The 27,558-nt window shown below is 34.3% G+C and overlaps 2 protein-coding genes and 1 pseudogene across 2 annotated transcripts; 2 read left to right on the top strand and 1 right to left on the bottom strand.

Moving 5' to 3' along the window:
- Positions 1–3,333: 3,333 nt before the first annotated feature.
- LOC136219597 (cellulose synthase-like protein G2) lies at positions 3,334–7,426 on the top strand. Its single transcript, XM_066007058.1, has 7 exons — positions 3,334–4,103; positions 4,993–5,076; positions 5,516–5,629; positions 5,724–5,936; positions 6,013–6,294; positions 6,377–6,724; positions 6,815–7,426. Exons 1-7 carry the CDS (start codon positions 3,495–3,497, stop codon positions 7,400–7,402), a joined length of 2,238 nt encoding a protein of 745 aa, XP_065863130.1. The 5' UTR covers positions 3,334–3,494; the 3' UTR covers positions 7,403–7,426.
- A 139-nt stretch (positions 7,427–7,565) lies between these two features.
- On the top strand, positions 7,566–9,705 carry LOC136219598 (serine/threonine-protein kinase BLUS1). The gene has a single exon (XM_066007059.1). It carries the CDS (start codon positions 8,172–8,174, stop codon positions 9,636–9,638), a length of 1,467 nt encoding a protein of 488 aa, XP_065863131.1. The 5' UTR covers positions 7,566–8,171; the 3' UTR covers positions 9,639–9,705.
- Positions 9,706–20,809: 11,104 nt separating this feature from the next.
- On the bottom strand, positions 20,810–21,763 carry LOC136217397 (uncharacterized; annotated as a pseudogene).
- Between the last annotated feature and the right edge of the window lie 5,795 nt (positions 21,764–27,558).

Genomic DNA, 27,558 nt, shown 5'->3' with positions numbered 1-27,558 from the left:
TGCAGCATCTAAAGCACAGTGAAGCATGTTTATAGCCGAAGCATGATTTTGTAGCTTCTTAAGATCATCCTCTGTCCATCTAGTCTCAGCTTTGACAACCGTTTGGCCATCAATAGTTTCAACAGGAACAAATGGGCCTTGGAATATAGATAGCCATGCGCTCATGTTTGTTGCCTGAATGAAATTTTTCATTCTATTCTTCCAAAAGGTATAGTTAGACCTGAAGAATAGAGGAGGCCGAGTTATGGACAGACCCTCAGGTAGAATCTGAGTTGTCAGATTTCCTGGGAGAAACCGAGTGCTATTCTCAGCCATAGTGGGGATCAGCTCAAGGTAGTTAAACCTTGCACAGTGAGCTTTTAAGCTCTGATACCACTTGTTGGTCCCTTATAACGTGACAAGTTAGTTCCAAGGGGGGGGGATATGAACTATTTAAAATTTTGTCCGTTAAGGCTGACTTCTTTTCTTATGAAAAGGTTTACACAGCGTCACTAAGTAGATTCAAGACACAAGCTTAGTCAACTTGTGACTAAGTCTGCTTCTTTACTTGAGTCAGGAAATAGCACTTAGAGTCTATTCCCGAACTCAACTTCTTAGTAAACTTAACTCAGCGTGAGTTCTTTACTTAGTCAGTTTTCATAGCAAGCAATATATATTAAAGGAGTTTAAGGGTTAGAAAGATATTACTCAGCAGACTTATCCTGGTTCGGCCTCTCCGCCTACGTCCAGTCCCCGGAACTCGTTCCGAGCTTTTTGAATTCTCTACTGAGCTCTTTAAAGGTAGAGCACAAAAAATTTTACAAATAGAAGCTGAGTATAACAAGAGTACCTTCCTCTATACCTCTACTCATTCCTATATCTACGCTGAGTACTATAACCGAGTACTCAGCCTCTCCTTTCTATTCTTCTAGAAATGATAAAGTGTTTGTCCTAAACAACGATTGCTAAGACACTTTAGATGATTGGAAATAACTCTAGACTTTTACACAATAATATGGAAATTGGTGTAAGGTATTTGCTTTGCTTTTCTCACAGAATCTTCGAGTATGAATTTGGTCAGCGTTTCGACTACTTGAAGTTCTGCATCGATTGAAGCAAATGGATGGCCTTTATATAGTGACACTTGAGACACCTGGTCATTTCGAATTTCGAAATAACCGTTGGAGGGAAACGGCTTCCTGTCGTTATCACTCTGGGCGTGCTCAGCATCGTTGGCCAATAGGATTCATGCATCTTCTGTCTTCGTCAGTCTTCGGCAGAATGTTTCGACATTTAAGGAAAAGTCCACGAGACAGCTTTCTGCGCCTTCTGAACTTTTTCCAAAATAGAAATACTTTATCTAAAAGTTGAACATTGTCTACCGCTGTCCAGACTGCTTTGTCGTCCAACTCAGCAGCTTCTTCTTGAAGCTTTTGCCATGAAGGCTTCTCGATCCTTCTCTTGCTGAGTCGTCATTTTAGTTGATACGGCTTCGTTTTTAACTCTTGGGCCGAGTGGTCTTGATGTGTTGACTTGGGCTTGACTTCCACTTTATGGGCCTTTGGGCCTTTTAGTCTCAATGTCTTATACACAATTAAACTCAACATTGAACAAACACATTAGTGTAATAAATCAAAGCATTTACGTTTAATATGTTAGAATATTTTTATCATTACTTAAATAATTTTGTCAAATCAAAATCATGTGGAAAGGTGTTTCAACAGCACCAACATCTCCCATAACGAAAAATCCCCCTACTGATAATACTATTCCCTTCAGTTCTCCTGCTAAATCTCATGTTAAGGAAAATCCATCCTCTAAAAATCAGATTGATGATCAAACCGTATTTGAAAAATCGTCTGAATAGAACCTTCATGAGGCAACTCTTTCTAGTCAAAACCTTACTGAGAATCAACCCATTGGTGAAGATAAAGAAGCCTCAACTGAATCTTCTGTTAAGGAAAACCTTCACATTAAGCAAACCACTACTGCTACATTTCCTATTCAGGAACAACCTTCTAGGAAGATTCCTGAAAAATCTGTAAAGGATCTCACTCCTGAACACCAAGTCAGTATTCAGAATCATTGCTTACCGAGAGCACGTGTTGGATCCACGTTGATTGCATCAATTGATTTTGCTCAACATGTACTGCCTTTTAGGATCTTCTCGAGTAGTCTGAAAAGGAAGTACAACCAACCAGAGAGAGGTCGACGTTCGATGAACCCGGTTTGATGTTTAAATTAGCAAAGGTTGAAAACAATATGTATATTGGTGACTGTGGTATTTACATATTGTTTGAGGGGTGTCACCTTATCTATATATAATAGCTCATTGGGTGATTGTTGTAATCTCGGGAATATGCCCTCGTGACTCACTGGACAAGTGTCATCATCTGATTGGTTCTACAATCTTCAGACTACTATGACGTCAGGTGGTGCACTCCACCATATAGCAAATGTCTTGATAAGTGTCATCATCCGATTGATCCTAAGGCCTTCAGACCGTTATGACGTCAAGCGACGCATCAGTCGTCCTTTGCGTAAACGCTTACTGTAATCCAATGGCTCTCCTTCTACCACTGTATTGTACTGATACTAGGACGAACAATGGATATTGATCCATATGGTCAGATGATACATTAAACATCTTCAGGGGATATTCCTTACTTTGAATCGGATGATTTTTGTGAGTTATATCCTGATCCGAAAGTTGACATTAATCCACGTATAAAAGATGTTCTCTGAAATTATTATTTAAGGTATCAATGAGTATGTAATCCAAAAACCTGTCAAGATAAGGACTCATGCTTCAAATATTCGGTACCCACCATGTATTTAGAAAAATAAAAATTATCATTACATAAATCATGAGGCTCGTACGAGAAGAGAGAAAAAGATGAAAGCAATTCTAATGAGGATTTTTTTTGTTACTTTGTAAAATTGTTTACATCTTACTACTACATAGTATATAACTTAAATTAGTTTGTTACTTTATTTGGTTACATACTTGTTCTGACCAATAAAAAAACTCAAAAGGAACAAAACTAAGGGTTATAGAAGGCACGCACTATGTCTGCCGCCTGCAATTCTCTAGAAGATATTACTTTTGTAGGTTAATATCTTATCTAATCCTTTTTTATTAATTCAAATTTCTTTTTGATTCCATTTAATTTCTTTTTGACCTCACTTGATTCAAACTAATATTCACCAATTTGTGTTTTCTAACAGTATGTTAATTTTTTTTTTTTTGTCTTTTATTTTAAGCGGCAACAAATAGTTGTTTCCACCGCTTAAAGCTACTCTTAGAAAAAGAAAGAGCAACGCGCTTGCTTTGTTTGTTTTTTTTGTATATACCATCGGAAAATTTTTAGAGTACTTGTGAGTAATAATCCCTATCAATGAATTAGGATATATAAAATTTCTCCAAATGTCAATTTCAAGCGAATATTCTTACAAGAACTAGTGTCCTATCCGCCTCTATACATATACTAAAAATTCTTCTAACTAGCACAAAAATGGAGTCTTCTCCTTCTTCTTCTTCCCCTCTCCATCTCTGTACTACTCAAATATCTTCCGCCATTATTAACCGTTCATATGCTTTCTTCCACTTCACAGCCTTAGTAGCTTTCATCATCTACAGGCTCTCTTCTTTTCTCAATTCTAAACCTTTACTACCTTTTTCATTACTCTTTTCATCCGAGCTTCTACTCTCTCTTATTTGGCTATGTACCCAAGCTTATCTATGGAGACCAGTTTCTCGGACTGTTTTCCCCCAAAGATTGCCGGAAAATAACAAACTTCCGGCGATTGATGTGTTCATATGCACCGCTGATCCCAAAAAGGAACCACCTTTCGAGGTGATGAACACCGTGCTATCTGCCATGGCACTAGATTATCCGCCGGAGAAACTCTCTGTTTATCTTTCTGATGATGGGGGATCTTCTTTGACGTTGTTTGGTATGAGACAAGCTTATGAATTTGGTAGGTATTGGATTCCTTTTTGTACAAGGTTTGGGATTTCTAATAGGTGCCCTAAGCTTTTCTTTTCAAGCTTAGAAGATGATGATGATGATATTCTTCATGCTCATTCTCTCCAATATCAGCAGCAAAAGCACGACATCAAGGTCTTTTTTTTTTTTTTCTATATTTATTATAATTCATTTAAAAGGTCTTTTTTTATTATAATTATTGCACGATTCTAATAATTCTAGTCATTATATAATATATTAATGGTAAATTATATACCATTAATGTAGGAAATGGTAATGTTTTTCCATAAAATAATAACGAAGGTTACACCCACAATTTCGGATTCAGGTTAGGTAGCTCTAAAACCTTTAAAACGAGACTTACCTGGCAAGGGCACATGGTGCCGATAGGGGATGTCGGCGGAACCAGGGGGTTGGGGGCTCGAGCCCCGGCAGGCCGTCGGAGAATTGAGAATTTTGTTTTTTAGTAGTGGTGTTTGGTAATATTTTGGAGAGAATTATATTGACTCTATGTAGTATTATTTCAATGTTTAAAGGTAGATGAGATGGTTAAGTATGCTTACTTCTTTTCTTTACAAATTTACCAAGTCAATTTTTTTTTACGTTTTGATTTTTTTTTTACTGATATGTTTGCGCCCGAGTCGTCCGGGATCCTGATTCCACCACAGTCGGGAATCATCTTATAAAGGGTCCTTTTACCCTGCCCACCTCTTTATCATTTTGATGTACGAGATGTTGATCGTACTTTTAACGGATGAAAGATCATGCATTTGTCTCAAGTTCAACTCACATGATATGAGTTGGGTTTATTTACTGTACTTCAAGTAGTCACAGGTTGAATTCGCTATTAACTAATTTAAATTGCTTCATGTTGAGATTGTTAAAAAAAAACAAATTTTACTATTTACATACATTAGTGGTGTATTTTTACTTCCTTAAAAACACTGGGGTAAAATTTACCTCATCTCATATCTTGATTTAATTACTTCAGTATATACTTTTTCCAATTATATTTATGATGCAGAGCAAATATGAGAAGTTCAAAAAAACCATGGAGAGAGCAAAGAGGGAAGAAATTGGGAATCATGATCATTATGCAACAGTAGAGGTATATGTTAGGTCCTGTTGTTTATCACTTAATTTTAATATTAGTAATTTCAGTTCAGTAGTATTCACTTCAATTCAATTTAGTTTAGTTCAGTAATTTTTAGTTTAATAATTTATTATTATTTATTATAATTATAATTATTTGTAATTATTATTATTAGAACTATTATTATTATTATTATAAGAGTTTTATTTTAATTATTGTTAGTTTACTTAATTTCACTAAAAAAGAACATAGTCTTAGTCCAACTGTAAATTTTTTATTTTTAATTCCTCGAAATGAAATATTATTTCACAAGTTTTCAGCTACTCGGGTCGAATTTGAATTAGTCTCGAATGGTCTAGACTAAAAAAAGTTATGAACTTGCAATTCATAATTGTGAACTTTTCCAGTACAATTGAATTGAGTGAAAAGCTCATACTTTTTATTTGTTATGCAGGTGATAGAGGGCAAATCTGATAATGAAGTGGATATGCCTCTTCTTGTATACGTTTCTCGTGAGAAAAGCTCTTCCACTCCCCACCATTTCAAAGCTGGAGCACTCAATGTTCTTGTACGACTTTCTCTCAATTTAATGTAAATTACTTCAACCGAGCGATTTTGATCACGTGGACCTTAATACAGAGATATTACTGATTTTTTCGCAGCTTAGAGTGTCGGGAATTATGACAAACTCACCGTACATACTGGTACTAGACTGCGACATGTACTGTAATGATTCAACATCTGCTAGGCAAGCAATGTGCTTCCATCTTGATCCTGAGGTCTCACCTTCACTTGCTTTTGTTCAATTCCCTCAGAAATTCCACAACATTAGCAAGAGTGACATCTATGACAGCCAGCTCAGAACAATATTTATTGTAAGCAAATCAAATTCAGTTTGGTTTCAGTTTATTTCGGTTCATACTTCTGTTGATTGTTGGTGTTCTGTTTTAGATAAGATGGCCAGGTTCAGATGGGGTTGGGGGGCCGATATTGTCCGGCACTGGCTTTTACATGAAGAGAAAAGCATTATATGGACATCTTTTACAGAATGGCTTGCCAACTGATGCAGATTTGGAGCAGCTAAAACGGACATTTGGTCAATCAAACGAGTATTTAATGTCGGTTCGCCTGAGCGACCGACCTAATGTCCACGCAAATAGAGGCAAATCCTTGCAAGAGGCTCATCTTTTAGCCACTTGTGCATATGAGGAACACACTCTTTGGGGTGTTCAGGCAAGAACCGTAGAGTTTAGAAAAATGTTTTACTTCGTTTTAGTGGGGAAATTAACACGCTATGTTGTTTACTTAAAAGCAGGTCGGGTTTCTTTACAAGTCTGTAGTGGAAGATTACTTTACGGGGTTAATGTTGCACTGCAAAGGCTGGACTTCCATTCTTTGTGATCCTTCAAGACCGTCGTTCTTAGGCAGCGGTACCACGAATTTGAACGACACATTAGTTCAGAACACGAGATGGAATTGCGGGCTGATGGAGGTCACAATGTCACGGTTTTCCCCTTTGATATACGGCTTATCGCGAATGCCTTTGCTTCAAACCATGTGCTACGGCTTCTTTGCTCTTCAGCCACTCTATTGCTTTCCCTTGTGGTGTTTTGCTACTCTGCCTCAACTTTATCTCTTGAAGGGCATCTCCATATACCCCAAGGTAACTATACACACACTTACTTTGTCCTTTTCGACGAACATCTACATGGTTTCTAACTTTCGTTCGCCTTTTGTGCATGAAAACTTTCAGGTTTCGAGTTCTTCGTTTTCGATCTTGGCATTCATATTCATAGCATCCTTGTTGAAACATTTACAAGAGGTACTCTCCTCGGGAGGCAATGCGCAAACATGGTGGAACGAGCAACGTATTTGGATGATAAAATCAGTAACAGGATACACATATGGAACTTTAGATGCTGTATTGAAATTGGCAGGATTGAGAAAAGCTAGTTTTGTGCCTACAAACAAAGTTTCTGATGATGGAAAAATCACATTATACAAAATGGGTAAATTCGATTTCCGAACATCTACAGTGCTGCTTGCTCCAATAGTTTTTATAGTCATTTTGAACATAGTTTCTCTCATCGGAGGCGTTGCTAGAATCTACGTTCTGGCAGACCGAAGTTGGGATGAAATGTTTGCACAAATTTTCCTTTCTCTTTACATTGTAGTGGTGAATTTCCCGATTATTGAAGGTATGTTCTTGAGAAAGGACGAAGGATGCATTCCACTGTCTGTGAGCTTATTATCTCTACTATTTACCATGATTTTTATGTACATAGGATCTATGGTTTTTTTAGTAGTAGATGAACATTTTCATTTCCCAATTGAAAATTAAATTAAGTCAGAATAATTTTTATTATTTTACACCAGTCTCTAGTTATTATAGAAAATAATGGTCTGGGATTAAGCTAGTTAGGTATGAGATTGGTTTCCGGTCCAATTGGAGAATTTAAAAATCTCTAGAATTGTAACTAATGAGAATCAACTGTATAATTTGATAGGCAACCGTTTAATCCGGTTCTAGATATTTTTATTCAATACTCGTTCCAATCCAAAAAAATTCAACATATTTTCTCATTAGGTTTGAGAAATATTGAAAAATAGCCATTTGAATGGTATTTCTATTTTTTACTTTTATTGTTGATACATGTATTGAATTATTTGATTCCACCGGAGAATTTGAAAAATTTCAGAATTATACTTCATCTATGAATCTTTTCTAGTTAATGTATCTCAATCTTAAAACCGGTACTAAATGTTTCAGATGGTGACACGTCATCACAAATGATGACGTGTCACAATGTGAATGGTGAGAAGCACAGTTGGATTTCTGATCATTATAAATATGAATTGAAGAATCAAGAAGCCTAATCCGTTCCAATTTGAAAAGGCGTCTCTCTGTTTCACTTTCATGTTCATCTTTAGAAAAGAAAAGTTATTGAAAAATTCACATGCATCATCGTCTTCCTTTCGAAATGTCACCGCCATAACTGCTTCCTTTCCCTTTTAAACCTCACAAGAAAGCCACCTGAAAAACCTACTTCTCTCTTTTCTCCATCTTATAAACAAAAACCTCTCAAACCTCAAATTACACTCCAAGAATCATGGCTCAAGATCACGATCAAGAATCCAAAGGATTTCAATTCCCACTCGACTCAAATTCATACAAAATCCTCGATGAAATAGGCGTCGGTGTTAGTGCAATCGTCTACAAAGCACTATGTATCCCCTTGAATTCAACCTTAGTAGCCATCAAATCGATCGATCTTGATCAATCTCGTTCCGATTTCGATAACATTCGATGGGAAACCAAGACTATGACTCTTCTTTCGCACCCAAATATACTCAAAGCTCATTGTTCTTTCACCGTCGGCCGCCGTCTTTGGGTTGTTATGCCTTTCATGTCCGCCGGTTCTTTTCAATCAATAATCTCATCTTCTTTCCCGGAGGGTTTATCAGAGCCTTGCATTGCGGTAGTTCTCAAAGAAACGCTAAACGCATTGTCGTATCTTCACCAGCAAGGCCATTTACACAGAGATATCAAATCAGGTAACATCCTAATGGATTCAAACGGGCGGATTAAACTTGCAGATTTCGGCGTTTCCGCCTCAATTTACGAGTCAAATATCGGGGGAAGTTCAACATTATCTTCCTCCTCCTCACGGCTGAGGCTCACAGATGTCGCCGGAACACCGTATTGGATGGCGCCGGAGGTTATACATTCGCATACAGGGTATAGTTTTAAGGCTGACATTTGGTCTTTTGGTATCACAGCATTAGAATTAGCGCATGGATGTCCTCCACTCTCTCATCTCCCTCTTTCGAAATCGTTAATCATGAAGATAACAAAGCGATTCCGATTCTCCGATTATGAAAAACACAAGAAGAAGAAAGAGAAGGGGAAGAAGTTTTCAAAAGCTTTCAAAGACATGGTCGCTTCTTGTCTAGATCAAGATCCATCAAAAAGACCTTCCGCTGAGAAATTACTAAAACATCCATTTTTCAAGAACTGCAAAGGCGTCGATTTGCTCGTAAAGAACGTGTTGCAGGGATTACCTTCCGTTGAAGACCGATTCAAACAAGGAAAAACTTTCAATGTAGAAGAAGAAGACGACATAGAAGGAGAATCCGGGGATGAAATTGTGAAGATTAGAAGAATCAGTGGGTGGAATTTCAATGAGAAAGATTTCAATCTTGACCCGGTTTTTCCACCCGAGTTAACAGACGATTCAATTCTGAAACAGGTTCAATTTGGAGGTGAAACGGTAATTCATGAGATGAAAAGCGAGTCAGGTGAGAGTTCACCAGGTGGAGGAGGCATAAGCATTGATAATGAGAAAATGTTAGGAGGATTAATTACGTTGAGGGGTAGTTTGGATGAGCAAAGACAGGCGGTGTCGAATTTAATAGTGGTGTTTGGGGGGGAAGCTGAGAAAACAGAGGGGGAAGTGATTGAAAAGCTTAAGGTGGAGCTGGAGAAGGAGAGACAGAAGAATATTGAGTTGGAGATGGAACTTGAGTTTCTTAAGCTTCTTGTATCTGGTTCACATGATAGCTCTAGTGCTGACTGATTGAGTGGTAGTTTTACTAGTTATGATTTTAAAATTCTAGCCATTTATAGTTTTTTTTTTTTTTTTTTTTTTTGTTGATAAAGCTAGCAATGTATAGTTTAATTGAGATGTTGCAATATAATATGGATTTTCATTCAGAATGGTTGATTACTTTAACTCCAGTTTATAATAGAGGTGGGCTACAAGACTAGAATCCAAAACCAAACCTTTCTCTTCTAATTAAAGAGTAAAAAGCCCAGCAAAAAGTGGGTAAGGCCTGCCCAAAAAACCAACAGCAAACTTCAGCAACAGCATGGGCTTAAAATTTGAGCTTCTGCTAGTTGTTTAGTAACCATTTAATCCACAAGGTCAAAGTTGTACATAAGTTTCAAGAATATTTTTTTTATGCAAGAAAAATTGTATATCTTTTCTTTCGTCTAAAAAAAAAAAAAAAAAAAAGTGAATTACTATACCCAACCTCAAATTCCCACCCCTAGCCCCGTAAAAAGATCGAAATACCCTTTAGACAATTTTTAGAATTCTCAAATCCTCTCAAACAACCTAAACTCTCTTTAATCTAATCCAGACTAATTTATCAATAAAAACATGGATCGGTAAAGGAAAGGGACCTATGATACGTATTTCCGTTTGATTTTGATGTTTTTTGGACGTTTTTTACATCGGATTTTGCTGTTATTCAAAATCGAAATCGGGACATGGGGCGTGTGGAGATTACGCCGTCACCTCTGGTGCGGCGTATGAACATCACGCCGCACCACATGTGAAGGCGTGATATTCATACGCCGGCACCTGTCGTGCGGCGTGATGTTCATATGCCCTCACAATGGTAACGGCGTGATGCCCATACGCCCGTGTGGTGTATGGGCAATTTTTTTTTAATTTAGTTGAATTTAATTAAATTTTTATTATTTTTAATTTGTTTAATTTAGTTTAACTAAATTTTTATATTGTAAATTTAATTTATTTAAGTTTAGTTGTTGTAAATTTTATTTTGTTTAACTAAATTTTTATTTTGCTAATTTATTTTGTTATTTTTAGTTAATATTTATTCATGAACTTATATTATTGTTACGGGTTTTAATTAAAATTGTATGTTATTTACAGGTTTTAATTAAAATTGTGTAGTTTGAACACGTAATAGGTATTTATGGGTTTAATTGAATAGCGGACTAATTTTTTTTGTTTTCCCGACACGCGGACGTGTGGCTATTACGCCCCACCGTGAGGTCGGGCGTGTGCCTATCACGCCTCACCGTGTGGTCGGACGTGATGGCCACACGCCACACCGTGTGGTAGGGCATGATAGCTACACGCCCGACCACAAGGTGAGGCGTGTGGCTATCACGCCCGACCACACGGTGAGGCGTGATAGCCACACGTCCGTGTGTCGGGAAGACAAAAAAAAAGAGGCTTTTTCCACCCAAAACCAATGAAAGGGCATTTTCATCATTTCATGGGGCTAGAAGTGGGAATTTGTGGCTAAGTATAACAACACCCTAAAAAAATGTGTTTTACAAAATTAGTTCAAAATAATAATTAATAATCTTTAGTCATACTAATTTACAAAAGTTGAATGCCTTCTATATTTTGAAAAAGGTCTATCAATCCTATTAATCCTCTGAAATTAATTAAAATTACCAATTTATTTATTTTCAAAAGGTATTTATTTGTCTTCTGAACTTTCTTAAAAGTGGCCGATTTGTTCCCAAAACTTATTTAAAGTGTACAAATTCCAATTTTTTTAAAAAATTCATACTCTACCATGTGGATTTTAAGTGGTTAATAAATCACTTTAAACAAATTTAATAACTAAATTAAACATTTTAAAAATATAAGGGTACTTAATTTTTTTAAACAAATATAAAAGTTAGGAACATATTAAATTAAAAAAAATTTGACTAACACAATTTTACATCAAGTTAATATATCACATTAATAAAAATCAATATTTCATTATGATATTCGACAAAAGCTACCATGTCAACATGACACATTAGTCAAATTATTTATTTGCGTAAAGCAGATGCCTCTCCTGCAAACAAGAAATACAACATTCATTTAGGGTTTAAAGGCAATATAATATTTTTTCCATATTTAGATATATGTATTGAACTTTTAACACAATAAAATCCATTTAATGCAATCATCTATTCTTTTATATTTTCAATATCTACATTTATTGTATATTGAACTTCTAACGTTCTTGGAAAAGTGCAAATTTACCTGTAACTATAAACTTGTGAAATTTTACTTATAATAATGTAAAGTAAGTTCAATTTTATCCTTACATAATAGAAAATGTGAACCGACTGATTTGATAGTTGTTTGACTATTACATCAGATCTTCCGAAGAAATTTGTCGATAAAATAAAACAGTTACTTATATTTTGACAGGTTGTATTAAACAAAGACATAAAATATATAATTCGCATTTGTGACATTGGGGAAGTTGATTGAAATTGACTCTGCATTTTGGTCGAGTCAGTTCACATTTAGGTATTATGAATCACAATTTTATATATTGGGTCGCAATTTATATAAATTATGAAATAAGCTTCGCATTTTGGCAAATTTAGTTCACATCATGTCAATTGCGAACTAAATCAGCGAGTTACTTCACAATTTATACAAAATGTGAAAGTTAAAAGATAGTTCACAATTTAGCAAAGTGGTTCGTAATTGACAATTTGAGGTTAAGTTACTTTGCACAGACATAAATTGCGAACAACACTTGCATATAACTAACTTAGAATTAATTTCAAACAACTTTAACTAACTTAGAATTGCAATCGAGTATTATGTATTTAAAATCAACAACCTTACATGATATTAGAAATCAAAAAGAGTTTGGATTGATTTTTGAAAATGATGTTGGAGATGAAGCTTCAACAAAAGTAACTAAGATATTTGGATTGTGTAGTTAGTTATAAGGATATGTTCGACAAACATGTATTGAAAAAATCTAGAAAAAAAAAATGTAATTAAAAAAATTCACATTTCTCTACTTTTTTTCTAATTTTGATTATTATCTTTTGACAGTTCATAGTGTCAATCACAAACTTGTAACCTGATGGCCATAGTTGAGCTGAGTTATGTAGCTAGTGTGCAATACTCTGATTGATTCAACTAGAAAGGACTACTTAATTATATCAAATTAAGATTAAGATGGTCGACGATGATGACTCTTTCTCTGTTACTTTGTTCTACCTGATAAACATGGTAATTAATCATTGAAACTAGCTTAGCTAGGCTATTAGCTTTGATTTTTAAGGTTGATGAGACAGCCGCACCCGCAGTTAGATCATAATTAAATTGTTTTAATAAAACATCTAAATCAACCCCATCTATTCTATTCTAGTATAAATAGTACAACCACTTTCTTCTTCCTGCCTTCATATATCTATATATAAATATGCCTACTCTGCAATTTGGATTATGTAGGTTAGTCTTTCAGAAAATTTAAGATAGATATATGGCAGTACATATCTTTTTGTCTATTTGGGTTTTCTGATTCTTCTCTCTTTTATATGCTATGTTTTACTGGTTCACTCCGATTCATGTAGATTTTTTCTCTGTGGGTTATTCACTGCATTTCATCACACTACCTACTCATATTCTATAAATGAAAATTAAACACAAACAGAATACAAGTTTGGTTGAACATGGTTTGGACACAAAAGTATTGGGTTTCTTTTACAAGTTTGGACCAAGGGTATAACTGTGGATAGTAAGTAATTATAGGGTTAGTGTCGTGTTCACGAGTTAATTATATTATTAGTTAATTCTAACCTAATTCAGAAATGTTGTGTCATAATAGTGTCAACCCAATTCAATTAGTGTCGATTTGGTTTTGTTTTAGGGGTCGTATATAATTTTCATTAACTATATTGATTGTAACATTAGAAAATATAATAAACGATATGATAGTACTTCTAATTTTCATAAGTAAACTTTTATTGTGATTGCTATGAAACAAATTCTAAAACTATAGGAATAAATTGTACGTTTTTCCAATCCATCAAGTTGTTATTATAAGCAACACTATATATTAAATAACAACTACTCATTAATCAACAAGAATTTTAGGCAGTATAAGATAAATTTTTAACCAACAAAAAGTAATGATTTTGCAAACAAATTCAATGCTGATAATTAAAAATTAAGGGACCACAAAATTGTTCATGATCAAAGTATGGTGAAGTATGCTTTCAAAAAAAGTATGGTGAAGTATATTGTACCATGTAATTTTCCAAAAATTGCTACTCATGAACTTAATTAGGAAAAAACATGTAATTTTCCAAAAAATGCTAGTTATGTATTGCTTAAACTTAATTAGGAAAAAACATCTGGAACGTTAATAAGGTTGAGTAAACAAGGGATGATATGATTTATTTATGTGTCTTCCACTTTCTATGTTTCGGAATTAAGTAGTTGTGCATTCTAGCTATTAAAAAGGACTATATTGCTTGCCCTCCTTACCACCTGAATTCAATGCCAATTATACTAACAATTAATTATAATCACTAATTAGGCCAATCTAAAATAATTTACTTGCATTGCATTCATGTACATTTCAATTCTATTAACCAAGCCAAGACATACGATTAGTAATGTTAATTACACCCGTATTAACTATAAATTCACACTAATTACATAATTACAGTAATACTAATATATATATATATATATATATATATATATATATATAAAATACTATTATCCTCCCTCAAGTTGAGCAGGGGTATAACAAATGTTCAACTTGGAACAAAGCAAAAGAAATCGATCATTGGAACCACGAGATTGTGGTGTAATGGTAAAAGCTCATCTTCCCTTAACCAAAGGTCCAGGGTTCGATTCTCACGGAAAGAATTTCAGTCCCACCCATAGAAGTGCAAACTATCTTCGAAAGGAATAGTCATTACTGCCGGCGAAGGATACCCTACGAACCAAAAAAAAAAGGAATCGATAAGGTTGGAATATACTCTATTGTTAGAAGGCCCTTGGAGACGCGATCACGCACGAAGAAGAAGAAGAAGTCGGCTTCGATATGTTTGCTTTCATGATGAAAATCGGGGTTAATTGTGAGATATGTGTTGAAACACAATTTCCACAATGAATTTTTAAGATACTAGGATGAAATCAGAAATTTACCAAATGAGTTATGTTTTTTTAATTGGAGACTGATATATTAATTGCATGATGTTAGTACTAGCTAGTGACTATAAATTATAATTATAACATAACTTACTGTCAACAAATTGTTTTACATTCAATGCAAATATCTGAAGCCATGTGAGGCAATTTAAAAATTGTTGAAATTAAATAAAATATTAAACTTTAATTATTTAATAGATGTTTTCCAATTTCAAAATTGTAAAAGAAACCCTAATCTTTTTTATTTTTGACGTACGATTTTATACATCATTCGCCCTGAACTTGTCCAAAATATTTGATTGGTTTTTTTGAATTTGTAAACTGTTTTGATAATTCTCTAACTTGATTAAAATGTCTCAATAACTCCCTCATCTTTTGCTTAAAATATAACCAGTTAATCATTCGAATCCACAGAAACAAGCTGCATACGAAAGGTGTGTTGCATGCGTCTTGCAAAAGTAAAATGACCAAAATCAACCGAGGTATGATGTTCTAATATCAAAGATGATATATTTTACAGTTGAATTATGTAATAATATTTCAAAACGCATGCAATACATATTTCGCATTCAACTTACTTTTTTTTACAATAAAGCGATTACATTTAAGCAAGCTGGAAGGGTTATCGGAATATTCTAAACAAGTTGAAGGGGTTGTCGAGATATTTAAAAGTTCAGAGTCCAATCAATTTTTTCTTTTTACTTTTTAAGATAAGTACAGATGAAAATGGTGTATTAACCCTTACTTAAATTAAGAAGTTATTGTTTCAAAAAAAAAAAAAAAAAATTAAGAAGTTATTCTTAAATAAAAGGGTATAAATTTATGCATGGTAATAAATTAGGTTAAATGTGAGATTCATTAAATCTGTCGTGAATAGTAAACCATCATATACAGGTCCATGCATTGATTACTTCAGTTCAAGTACTTTTATTTGTCGACTAGTCATGGTGAAGATAATCATAATTAAATTAAATCGCATAATTAATTAGGCTTTGCGGAGATTAACCTCCATGGGACATTAACCCATAGAAATACCTAATTTGATAGTAGTAATTAAGATCAATTTGCCTCTAATTTAATTTAATTGTTTGTGAAATAATTAAGGCATCATATATAAGATTGAATGCCAAAGAATCCAAAGGATTCAAGCTAGGTTTCTCATTAATTTAATTTAATTTAAAACTCAAAGATTCAAAGATACTCCCTCCCTATTATATAAGGATTAATTACAAATAACTACCATGTGGTTTAACCGATTTGCAGACCGGTATCTGTGGGATTTTTTTTTACAAACGCAATCCTGTGGTTTACAAACGTAATTATGCGGTGTGCAAAATTTTAGATTTGAGTTCACTTTGTCAAAATTTGATCGATAACGACCTCAAAATGAAAATTTTCAAGAGTTAAATGATATTTTAAGCAACTTTAAACTCTTTAGGTTTGAGGTCATTTAGGTGTTGTTTTTTTTATGAGAGAGAAAGATAATTTTTAGAGAGAGAAAACTTCAAAAATTATGATTTTGAAAAATAAAAAATATGGTTCCATAGTAAATATGATACTAAACAACTTTAATTCTTGAAAATTTTCATTTTGAGGTCGTTATTAGCCAAATTTAGTAAATTAAAAAAACATGTAAAATTTTGCAACTATATGGTTGTGTTTGCAAAAAAAAAAAAAACCACAGGTACCGATCTGCAAATCGGCCAAACCACATGGTAGTTATTTATAATTAACCCTTATATAAGTCATTTTAGAAAGTGAATTTGTTTCCAAAATATAAGTCGGTTTGGTTTTCCAAGAATTTTTAGGAGGTGTTTGATTGCTGCTTTTTTATTTCATGTTTGCATTTTCACTTTTGAAAATGAGAGTTTTAGATGTTTGGTTAGACACTTTCTGATTGCCTTTTGTAGCTGAAAAGTAGCTTTTTATAAACGCAGTTGATCTCTGCTTTTTTGAAAAACAACATTTTCAAACATCAAACAATAAACAGTAACAAGAAACAACAAACAACAGGTAAAACAAACGGGCCCATAGTATAGTTTTTTGGTTAAAACATTGAATTTTTGTCTTGATTTAGGTGTTTTTGAACATTCCAATACTTATTGTCCAACCATTACATGAGAGATAACTTTTTTTAAGTTAACCAATGCAAATCCATTAATTTGACTCTACATTAATTGTATTTCTTAATTTGTATGAAAATCTATAGAATGACTTATATTATGGGACGGAGGTAATAATATTTATACATAAACGAAAGAAAAATTGCTAGTTAAGGGAAAATAATAGTCGTGCCACTCGTTGTGAACCATGTGAAAACAAAATAATAGAAAAACAAAGGATTAACAAAAAATGATGTCAATCATTCCATAGAAAATGGGATCCATTCTTTGTCATGATTAACGTATCAAGAAAGGTGATAAAAAGATGATACGTGTGAATGCTTCTAAAATAGGTCCTTCAAATGGCGCAAAGGTTTTGAAAAATATATCGTTGAGACTTTAAGTCTGTATTTCAAATGGCTTGTTATCATTGTAGATTTTCAAATGCTTTCACCCACTTTCACTTGGTTGCAGATGCTTTCTTCTTGAGCATAGGATACATATCTTATTACCTCCCCCCCATAGGATACATATCTTATTACCTCCCCCCCGCCCCCCTTAAATGTGGCTAGAAAAGGATTGAGAAAGCCAAGTTTGGAAATTAGAAAACGCAATTGCGGAGAATGTTGAGCTTTGGTGAAGAGATCAACTAGTTGAAGAGAAGTTGGAATGGGCATTAGCCGAATCAAACTAGACTGAACTCGTTATCGGATAACGTTGTAATCAGTGTCTATAGATTTTGTATGTTCGTGGAAAATAGGGTTTTGAGCTATATCCATCTCAGAGGTATTGTCACACAAAAAGTAGAGTTGGAGATGGTTGTGGAACAAAGAGATCGCAGAGTAACTTGAGTAACCAATGTAACTCACAAAAGGTTGATGCCATATCACGATATTCCACGTCAAAAGAAGAGTGTGACACTATGCTCTAGTTTTTGGATCGCTGGGAAATAAGGGAGTGACCAAGAAAAACAACATATCTAATGATTGATTTTCCAGTGTTTAGACAAGAAGCCCAATCAGAATTAGAGAAAGCTTGAAGTTGGAGCTTGTTGGAAGCTTGGAAATGAATACCAAGGGTCGGATGCCTTTCAAATATTGAATTATATGATGTGCTCGAGTCAAATAATCAGTAGTTGGATTTCAAAGGTTCTGAGAAATATTGTTGAAAATGAAAGAGAGTTCAGTGCGAGTCTGAGTGATATAGAGCATTCTCCTAATAAGGTGGCGATAAACTGGGTAGTTTTTGAAATTGGGTATGACAGGGGTGGAAGATGGTTTGCAATTCAAGAATCCAGAATTTCCTCTTGCACATATGAATTCCATTGCTTGTTCGTGTAAACTCGAACCACAGAAAATAATAAAGCCCCCTAAATCCTTGATACTGAAAGTTTAATTAAGGTAATTTTTAACCTCAGTTATAGCTTGTCAGTATATGCTAATATAACGTCGTCAACATAAACAAGCAGCACAAGGAATTGGTTGAATTCAGATTTGTTAAAGAATGAGGGGTCTAAAGGAGCTTGTGTAAACCCTTATTTGATAATGGTTTCTGCGAGTTTAATGTTCCACTGACGACCAACTTGACACAGGCCATAAAAGGATTTACAAAGTCTACAGATTTGATTTAGATTTGAAGCAGCTAATCCAAACGGCAAAACCATATACACTTCTTCTACAAGATCATCGTGCAAGTAAGCATTATTAATATTTAATTACTCAATGTACCAATGCTTGACTACTATTATGGCCAATAATGTTCTTATGGTTGTGAACACTTTTCCAAAGGTGAAAGAGTAGTTATGAAGTCCATGCCCTCCTATTGATGAACTCATTTGCAATTAGTCTGACCTTGAACTTGTATTTGCTACTATATACCTTATGTTTGAGCTTAAAAACCTAGTGATAACCATGTGATTCTTCGTTGCAGATAAGCAAACAATATCCCATGTTTTATTACATGTTGCCAATTGGGGTCTTTCTATGCATGTGCATAACTCCTAGGTTTCTGTATGACCTATAATGTTGATGGTAAATGATCTTTTTGGTGGTGATATGTTGCCAATAGATAAGCTAAGAATGATACCCGAATGATCTAATTTCATGTATTCATTGACACGACTTCTTGAGCTAGATGCCTTTGATAATTTTTGTGGAAATAATGACATGAGTTGCTAGTAATTGTCCTTAGTTAGACAAATTGATCATGTGTAGGGCAGTTGTAGTTTTCTTCCTTATTTGTATTTGAGTTTCCATGCCCAAAGCTTGGTTAGCTACCATAGCCTTTATAGGTGTAGATCTACATTGATTCTTGGATTTATCCTATAGTTCCATGGATAGCCATGCTTTTATAACATGTATCCTCAGTGTGACTAGGTCCCCCATAATAGGTAAAAAGAGGTGATTTTTTGTCATAGGTTTTTCAAGAATTGGGGTTGTAAGGTTTAAAGTTAGGCTTATTTCCCTATTTTTTTTTGTGAACTTGTAAATCTATCAAAAGGTATGCTACCACTAGTATTTGAGGGTTTGAAAGATTGATTAAGCTGCCTCTCATATTGTATAGACAAAGAAACTACTTTACATTGAGTGATGGAGGTGGCTCAATAAGAAGGATCTATTAACATATAGTTGCATAGTTATCATTTAAACAATGAAGGAAAGTGATCATCTGATCTGCATTTTGTTGATTTCGCAGGGTGTTGAAAAATTCACAACTGCATGCTACAATCACTACAAGAAAAACAGTTTTTTGTGGAGAAATTATTGGCCACAAAATGCTAGAAATTCGCCACTAATGTTTTTTGTGGCGGAAATTATTTTAGCCACTAGGAACGCGACACTAAAACCTTTAGTGGCTACCAAAATCGATTGCCACAATTTCATATTTTATAGTGAGGAAATAAACAATGCCACAAACGATTATCTATTGTGGCAAAGTATTCACGCCACTAAACAAGTTATTTTGTTACGACAAATATCGCCACAAATGCGGAAGTATTGTGGCAAAATATCATGCCACAAAAGCATGTATTTTGTGGCATAGTTGGACGCTACAAAAGCATATATTTTGTGGCATAACTAGACGCCACAAAAGCATCTATTTTGTGGTGTAATTGCACACCACAAAAGCATATATTTTGTGGCGCAATTGAACGACATAAAAGTATGTATTTTCACATAGGCTTTCGTGGTGCAAATTTTGTCATTATAATATTTTATTTATTTACAAATTTTCTATATATAAAAACAAATCTTTAATAGTTAAAATTACTATAAAAGCATTCTATTTAATATAGATCTTTATTTTCCATTATATGGATGTATTTCATAGAAAAATACACGCATGCAGTAAAAAATTAAAATTATAAGTAATTATTGCTATATAGAAACTAAACTATAAGACTAAATATAACTTTGAAAAAATACTTAACCATAATGTTATAAGTTATATCTATTACAAACAAGCAACATAACGGAAACTGTATCGTCGAAAATGTTGAGATACTAATTAAATCAAAATACTAATTGTGTCATCATTGAGATAGATTTGATCGTTTGCAAAATTTAGCTCCTCAAAAGTTGATCTTGTTTAGATAACCTGTGAAAATAATGAAATAATTAAAAATTGAAATATAAAATCGTTAAATTGAATGTAAAAGTTTAAGGAGCAGTCGGCCGCTTCCAAAGTGCGGGCAAATCAAGTCAAAGATATCAGCTAATTAAAAATGGATTTACTTACAAGCTGTGCAAGTAAAATGAGGCTTCACGACCAAATAAAAATGTGAACAAACCCAATAAAGTTAAACCATAACATTAGCCTAGGTTGAAATAATATGTTGCAACAAAATATAGGGAAGAGACAAACTACCATAACTCAAATTTGATGATTTTAAAACTGAACAAATTAAAGAACCTACTAGATTAACAATATTGCTATTAGAGCATCTAGACAGGCACCTTGTTCAAGCGCACCTCTAGCTGATAATATACGCAACAAGACCTGCAGTCATTGATTGTAAGCAGAAAAACTCAAATTGTAGATAAGCATAACTCAAATTTAGTTAAATTGATAGATGCATTGGTCCAACAGGATCAAAAGAAAAATCTGGATGATTCAATTCCTCAATTTTAGCACTTAATTCTAGGGACAAAATTCCTAAACAATTAAAGAGTCTCATGTCAATTCATATGATATAAAGTCAGTAAAATAACATGAAATAACACATTAACAGCCTTGTGCTGATGAGCCAATATGGTGCTTTCTCTATGGAGGAGACAACAACCTTCAAGAACTCGAAGTCCAATGGCAATCTCTGCACCTGTTGAAGGGCCCACTATCTTAAGAGGTTGCACTCCAAATATATGATTTAAACGTTCCACTTTGCAATCATCTGCCTCCTTATGAAAATGTCGAAACAGAACGGGAACCACTGATCATAGTAAGAATAAACGAATCAATCTCAAATAGGATTAATTAGAAACAATCAACAGAAATTGAAAATCTCAGCAAACAAACTTTGAAGTTCAAGAATTGATTGGGTTTGACAGAAAAGGTTGATGGTGGAGTCGGATTGAGCGACGGAGCAGAGAAAGTTAAGAAGTGAAGTGAACGGAGTCTATGGAGGCGGAGGAAAGAGAATTCGGTGCGAGCATCATTGAGACTAGTACGGAGGGCAAGAGTGACTTCTCTATACAATCGATTCTTGTTCAATGAGTTAATTAAATCTTCAACCGCCGTAGCCGACGATTGTACTTGGGGATCTGATTCCTTTGATCTATCCTTGAAGCTAGAGCTCCATAACGGCAAGAAGATCAAATAGGCTCCTTTTTCTAGCTTCCTCCACACATGGAATATGAAGCACTTGGGCATTGGCCTGGTAATTCGGATGCAACTATTTCTGATTGTCAATACAACCTTTCCTATGAAAGCTAGGCACCTTGGGCTTAAGAGAGGAATTTGTCAAGCATGTAAGCAGGGGCTTAGCCAATATGCTGAAGCTCTGCTCTTGCAGCATTAGTGATGTTTTCAGGAATAGAATAAGAAGTTGTTGTTACGGAATCCATGTGTTAAACATAAAGTCCAGTCACGAAGATAGGATAGGAAAGTCGTGAATTGATTCCCGGGATATCCCTATTTCTGTAACAACTTATATTAGATGTATCTTATTATGTATCACTTTTCACAACCTATTTAAAGTGACCTATGAGAGTTTGAAAGAAAACAAGGAACTCAGTTAAGATTTGTTACACAAGAAGTGTAGGTTTATCAACACAAAAACTTCCCATCAAACCAAAAACAGCATAAAGAGAGAGAGTTTCTATCCAGCTTGTATCTTACAAAATTTAACATACACATAAATCACAGAGGTAGAACTTTTAAGGAAAACAACAACAACTAAGTATTCATAATAGCATTATCAATTATCACTTAACACTTTCAGCAGCCAACAAAAGGTTCTTTTAGAAATCTTAAAGTGATAGACATTGTACAAAATAGCATTATCAGTTATCACAAACCACTCTAAAGGAATTAACTATACCCTATAAGAAACTTCCAGGTGTTAAATTCCTATTTCATCTCATCTCACAAATTTTGTTGGATGATATTGAAATTGAACCAATTAATAAATCCAAAATCCTATACTTCACTTTCCTTCTTAGCTTTTCTTCTTCTCCTTCAATTCAAATCAATTCACATCTCCACTACTCTGCAAAAATGGCAGCGGAAATGGCCTTAATAAAACCCATAACCCTTGAATTCGGAAACCCAACAACCTTATATTCCTCTTGAAAATTCTCCACCATTAAAATGTCTACAACTTCACAACCAACAACAACTAACTACAAAACTAAACAAGAAGGCCAAAAAAAAGACATTAAAGAGACCATTTTGACCCCGATTCTATACCGATTTTGATGAGATGGAAACACTTGTCAACATAGAGATAATCAAGAAGCTGAAGCACTCATAATTTGAGGCACCAATTTAAGAGTTCAAAACTGATTATAATCCACAAAAGAACCCTAATATGTCCTGTGATAAATTACAAAATAAACCCCCCTAATTTGTCCTCTAATCTGCATTAGTAAAAAAAACCCTAATATGTCATGTAATCTGCATTGATAACTTACAAAAAAAACCCTAATTTGTACTCTAATTGATTAGAAAGCCAACAAAAAACAAAATTACAATGTAAAAAGACTAGAATGGTAGAATATGGAAGTAGCATAAAACTCGAAAACATAAATCAGAGTAAAACGTGGAGAACCCAGTAACACAATAGCATCACATGAAACCATGAAACCCCAAGTGAAAGTCACATAATTAGAATCCAAAACAGAAAATCAATCACTGCAACACAAAGAACAATTTTGAGATTGAGATAATAACATGTGAATAAACCCAAATTTGTCCTAGTTTATTCGCATCACACTCAAAACACGCTGAGATAGAGAAAATGTGAAAATGAAAGAAAGCAAAAGGAATGAAAATCACCTCACCGTATGACGTTTCTTTCCTAGATAAAGAAAGCATCAGCTGTGAGTGGCCAGGTTGTGAAAATCAACTCAATGTTTTCGTAAATCTAGAATCAATGGAGAAGAGGGAGTTTTAGATTTTGTTTTCCCAGAGGGGTCGATGGAGGAGAGGGGTGAGGGTTTACGATTTTGGGGATTGCTTCTCAAATTTGTTTTACTTTATGGTTTTTTAGTAAAAAAATTTATTTGACTTTTTTCCCAAATTTTTAGCGCCTAACGTTGGCGCCTATTGTGTTGTGCATAAAATGTGTCGGTTTCATGGGATTTGCCATTAATTGGTATATATTTTAGTGGGGAGAATAAAAATTCCTCACAAATTCCATAATCTTTTGTCGCCATTCCTATTTGTCCTACAATATCTAGACTTATTATGGAGAATTTGAGAATCGACATTAAAAACTTAGCAAATGTGGGGAATTTTTTTTGTGCCACAATTGTTTCACATGTAGTGGGGAATTCAATTTCCCCACTAAATTTTCTCCACTAAAATCCTATTTTGTTGTAGTGGATGTAGCTAAACTTTGGGATTGGCCTTAGATTCAACAACTCATCATAAACGATCTTCACATTGGTGTAGTATCCAGTGACACTCTATTCACGTTGTTTGAAATTATGTATTTGCTTTAGTTTTAAGATTTTGAGTGAGTCTCCTTGTGAAAATCTATCTTTCAGATCTGTCCAGATGTCCGAAGCTTATTCCAGCTAGATAATATTATATGCATAATTGGCTAAGACACTATATGAAGCAACCACAATATAACTATGGTGTTGCAGCATTGCCAAGTTACATATAAGTCCTCTTCTAGATCTCGAGTCGTAATGGTTTCACCCACAAATGAGAACTTGTTTTGGGAGATTAAGGCCACCTTGACTCACCTTGACCATAGGTGGTAATTGGGGCCTATGAGTATATGAGAGACCAGACAAAATGTTTGAGTCTTATTAGCAGGAAGAAAATGAGGACTCCTATTGTTGTTAATAGCCATGGGACAAAGCAAAATGGCTTAAGAGTACATATAGATATTTAGTGAATTTTCTCTGATACCATCATAACGTTAAATAAGTAAGAATCCAAAGGATTCAAGCTAGGTTTCTCATTAATTTAATTGAAAACCCAACACAAAAGAAAGAAAAGTTTCTAGCTAAGGCAAGCTAACAACTGTGTTATTCACTCTATGAACCATATGAAAATAAAATAACTGAAAAGGAAATAATTAAAAAATGATGTCAATCATTACATCTAAAAGTGTGATTCCTTCCTTGTTGTGATTGACGTATTGAAAAAGGTGATAAATGGTTGGCATGTGTTAATACTTCTAGAAAAGGTCCTATAGGTGGCGCAAAGGCTTTGACAAAGTTATTGTTGGGACTTTAAGTTTGTATTTCAAATTGTTTGTTACCATTGTGTAATTTAAAATTCTTGCACCCACTTTCACTTGGTTACAGTTGATTTCTTCTTGAGTATAGGATATGTATCTTATTAAGGCAAAAAAAACATTTTAAGATCCGTGATCATTCTGAGTTTGGTAGAAGAAATCTTTATTTTTTTTAAACATTCCAAACCTTTTGTTATATTAAGTCCATGCTTGCTAAATGATCAATTAGTTGTAAACATCTAATTTGGAAACCTGTTACTGATGGTCGTTTCACTATAGCTTTGTGCTACCGTTGGCTGTTGTCGCCGCCGATGATTCACCTAATCTGGCGCATTTGGTAGCCTCACATTTCGCCTTCCCATTCTCTTATTTGCTGGCGTGCTTTCAGGGGCCGGTTACCAATGCAAGACCTTCTACAGGCCAGGGGTTTCTCTTTAGTTTCTCGGTGCTTCTGCCAAAACAATGTGGAAACAACCGATCATATCATGATTCATTGTGTTTTTGCTAATCAGATTTGGGAGAGCATTTCGACACTATTTGGTCACGGGATTCCACATATACTTCATCTTCAGGATCTTATTATTCATGTCCTTCAACTATAAAGTTCAGCTCAGGTTTTGGCTCTATGGCATAGTGCAGTTTGAAGAAAAATAGACTAACGTTTAGCAGCGGAAATATAAACATTTTAACCTTTTTCCATTAACCAAGATCCGTTAATCGTTATTTCATATAAAGAGGGATAGAAGGAAATACCTTTTGAAGATCTATCTACCGTTGCAATCGTAGTGCCCACAACTCTTACTCCGAGTTCCCGAGCACAAGATAAAAACACAATTCAAAATATGATTCAACCGTATAAAAAGCAACCAAAGTAGATTGCCTCTAATAAATCAACACAAGATCAAGGATAAGAGAAAGAGATTAATAATCAATTGAAACGGGAGGAAGCGGTGGATTATTTCGTCCTAAATTAGGGGTGTCGAAATTCTCTCTCTTCGGTTAGTTAGGGTTGGCCCAAATTCTCATGTAAGGGGGGTATATATACTCTCTTGTATCTAAACCCTAGTTAGATAGAATTAGGTTACTAAATAAGAATTTAATTCGGAATAAAATTCTTATTAGTTATTATCTATAATTATATCTAAATATAAAGATAATAATAATAACTTGACATGATAATAATAGAAGCAATTTAATCTCATTAAACCTTCTAACTTATTTATCCTTTAATTAATTTAATTCACAATCATAATCTAATTAGAATTGTTAAAAATCAAATTAATTATTTATGTATTTTATATACATAAAATTTCCCCCCTTATGTATTGGGACTTAGTGGACTCAGTTGGGCTTCCATCAATTAATTAACATCTGTTTCTTTTTTGGGCTCCAAGTCTTATGTGTGACCCATTAGGTTCTTATTGCTTCTAGCCGTATGCAACCATTAAATTAATTTTCTCAGAATTATATTTAATCTTTGCATAACGGAATGAGTACGCGAAATGTGATTGGCAGATCCGAAACATTCCCCTAGAGCTATAAGAAGACATGTTGATTCTGTCGTTGACCTTTCCGTATTAGTTACAGTATAATTCGATCCTTTATCAACTACATCATTGAACAGAATCTTATGACTATGGATAATGTCAAGTCACATATAACGAGATGTTCGTTTTACTTGTACAGGCTGAGTTAACTCCAATTAAATAGGTTAAGTGAAATCTGCATTTCAAGTCTTAAACTATCATCTTGCAAGGATTTAGAGTCAAGTCTTCTACAAGCGATCCTTGGAAGTATCTCCCATTTATCAGGAGTGAAAAATGCTCAATCCAATGTATAACTATCCTGCAATTACTTCTTGTGATACCCAACATCTGCCGTTCACACCCCAGAGTCATCTCTGTTATGGATCGTGTTACAACAGGATCAAAGCATCACATTCCATAATCGAGAATCACTAATTAACATTCATTTGAGTCTTAGGATTACTTATACCTATTAATACCAATGAGATGAACAGGTGACAAGGATAAATCTACCCATCCTGTTATCTCAAGTCGGGTCCCCAATCCTAATGAACTCCCTTTCATTGGATCCATGTAACTGTCCAGATATCTGCATATCTGAAGCTTGTGAGATCAGCCTTCTGTCTCGACAGAAGACATTGTTACATGCAAGTCTCAGCAGTGATATGTCAATCCTATTTCTAAACATATTACTTGACTTGGGGTGGTTTTAAGTTTATTAGTTTATTATAAAGTTTCGTCTCACTTCATCCTTGTATGAACACTTTATAATCACTTTAAACAAACTTAGGGATTTCCTTTTATTAGACTTATATATTTAGTTCTTAAAAGAGGTTGCCTTTATATATAGTTATGAAACCATATCTTATTAAAACAAATGATATAAAGAACATTTCATTTACATTAAGTTTATATCCTAGAACAATTGTCTATAGGACACTAAACCCCAACATACTCCCACTTGGACTAAAGCCAATTGTTTCTACAACTTATCGCAGTAGAATGTTGTCCTCAGTAGGTACTCTTTCTATTCTCACATCTCTTCTTGCAATAATCTCTCTTACAAGGTGGTATCGCTTTAGGTAATGTTTGGATGCATTATGAGACCGTGGTTCCTTTGCTTGTGCAATGGCTCCATTGTTATCACAGTACAGAGTAATGTGATTTACAATGTCAGGCACCACACCAGTTCTGTAATGAACTTCTTAATCCAAACCGCTTCCTTT

This window comes from Euphorbia lathyris, chromosome 2, assembly GCF_963576675.1.
Source record: "Euphorbia lathyris chromosome 2, ddEupLath1.1, whole genome shotgun sequence".
Classification (NCBI taxonomy): domain Eukaryota; kingdom Viridiplantae; phylum Streptophyta; class Magnoliopsida; order Malpighiales; family Euphorbiaceae; genus Euphorbia; species Euphorbia lathyris.
The sequence above is the reverse complement of the archived record's forward strand: the minus strand, read 5'-3'. Positions and strand labels throughout refer to the sequence as shown.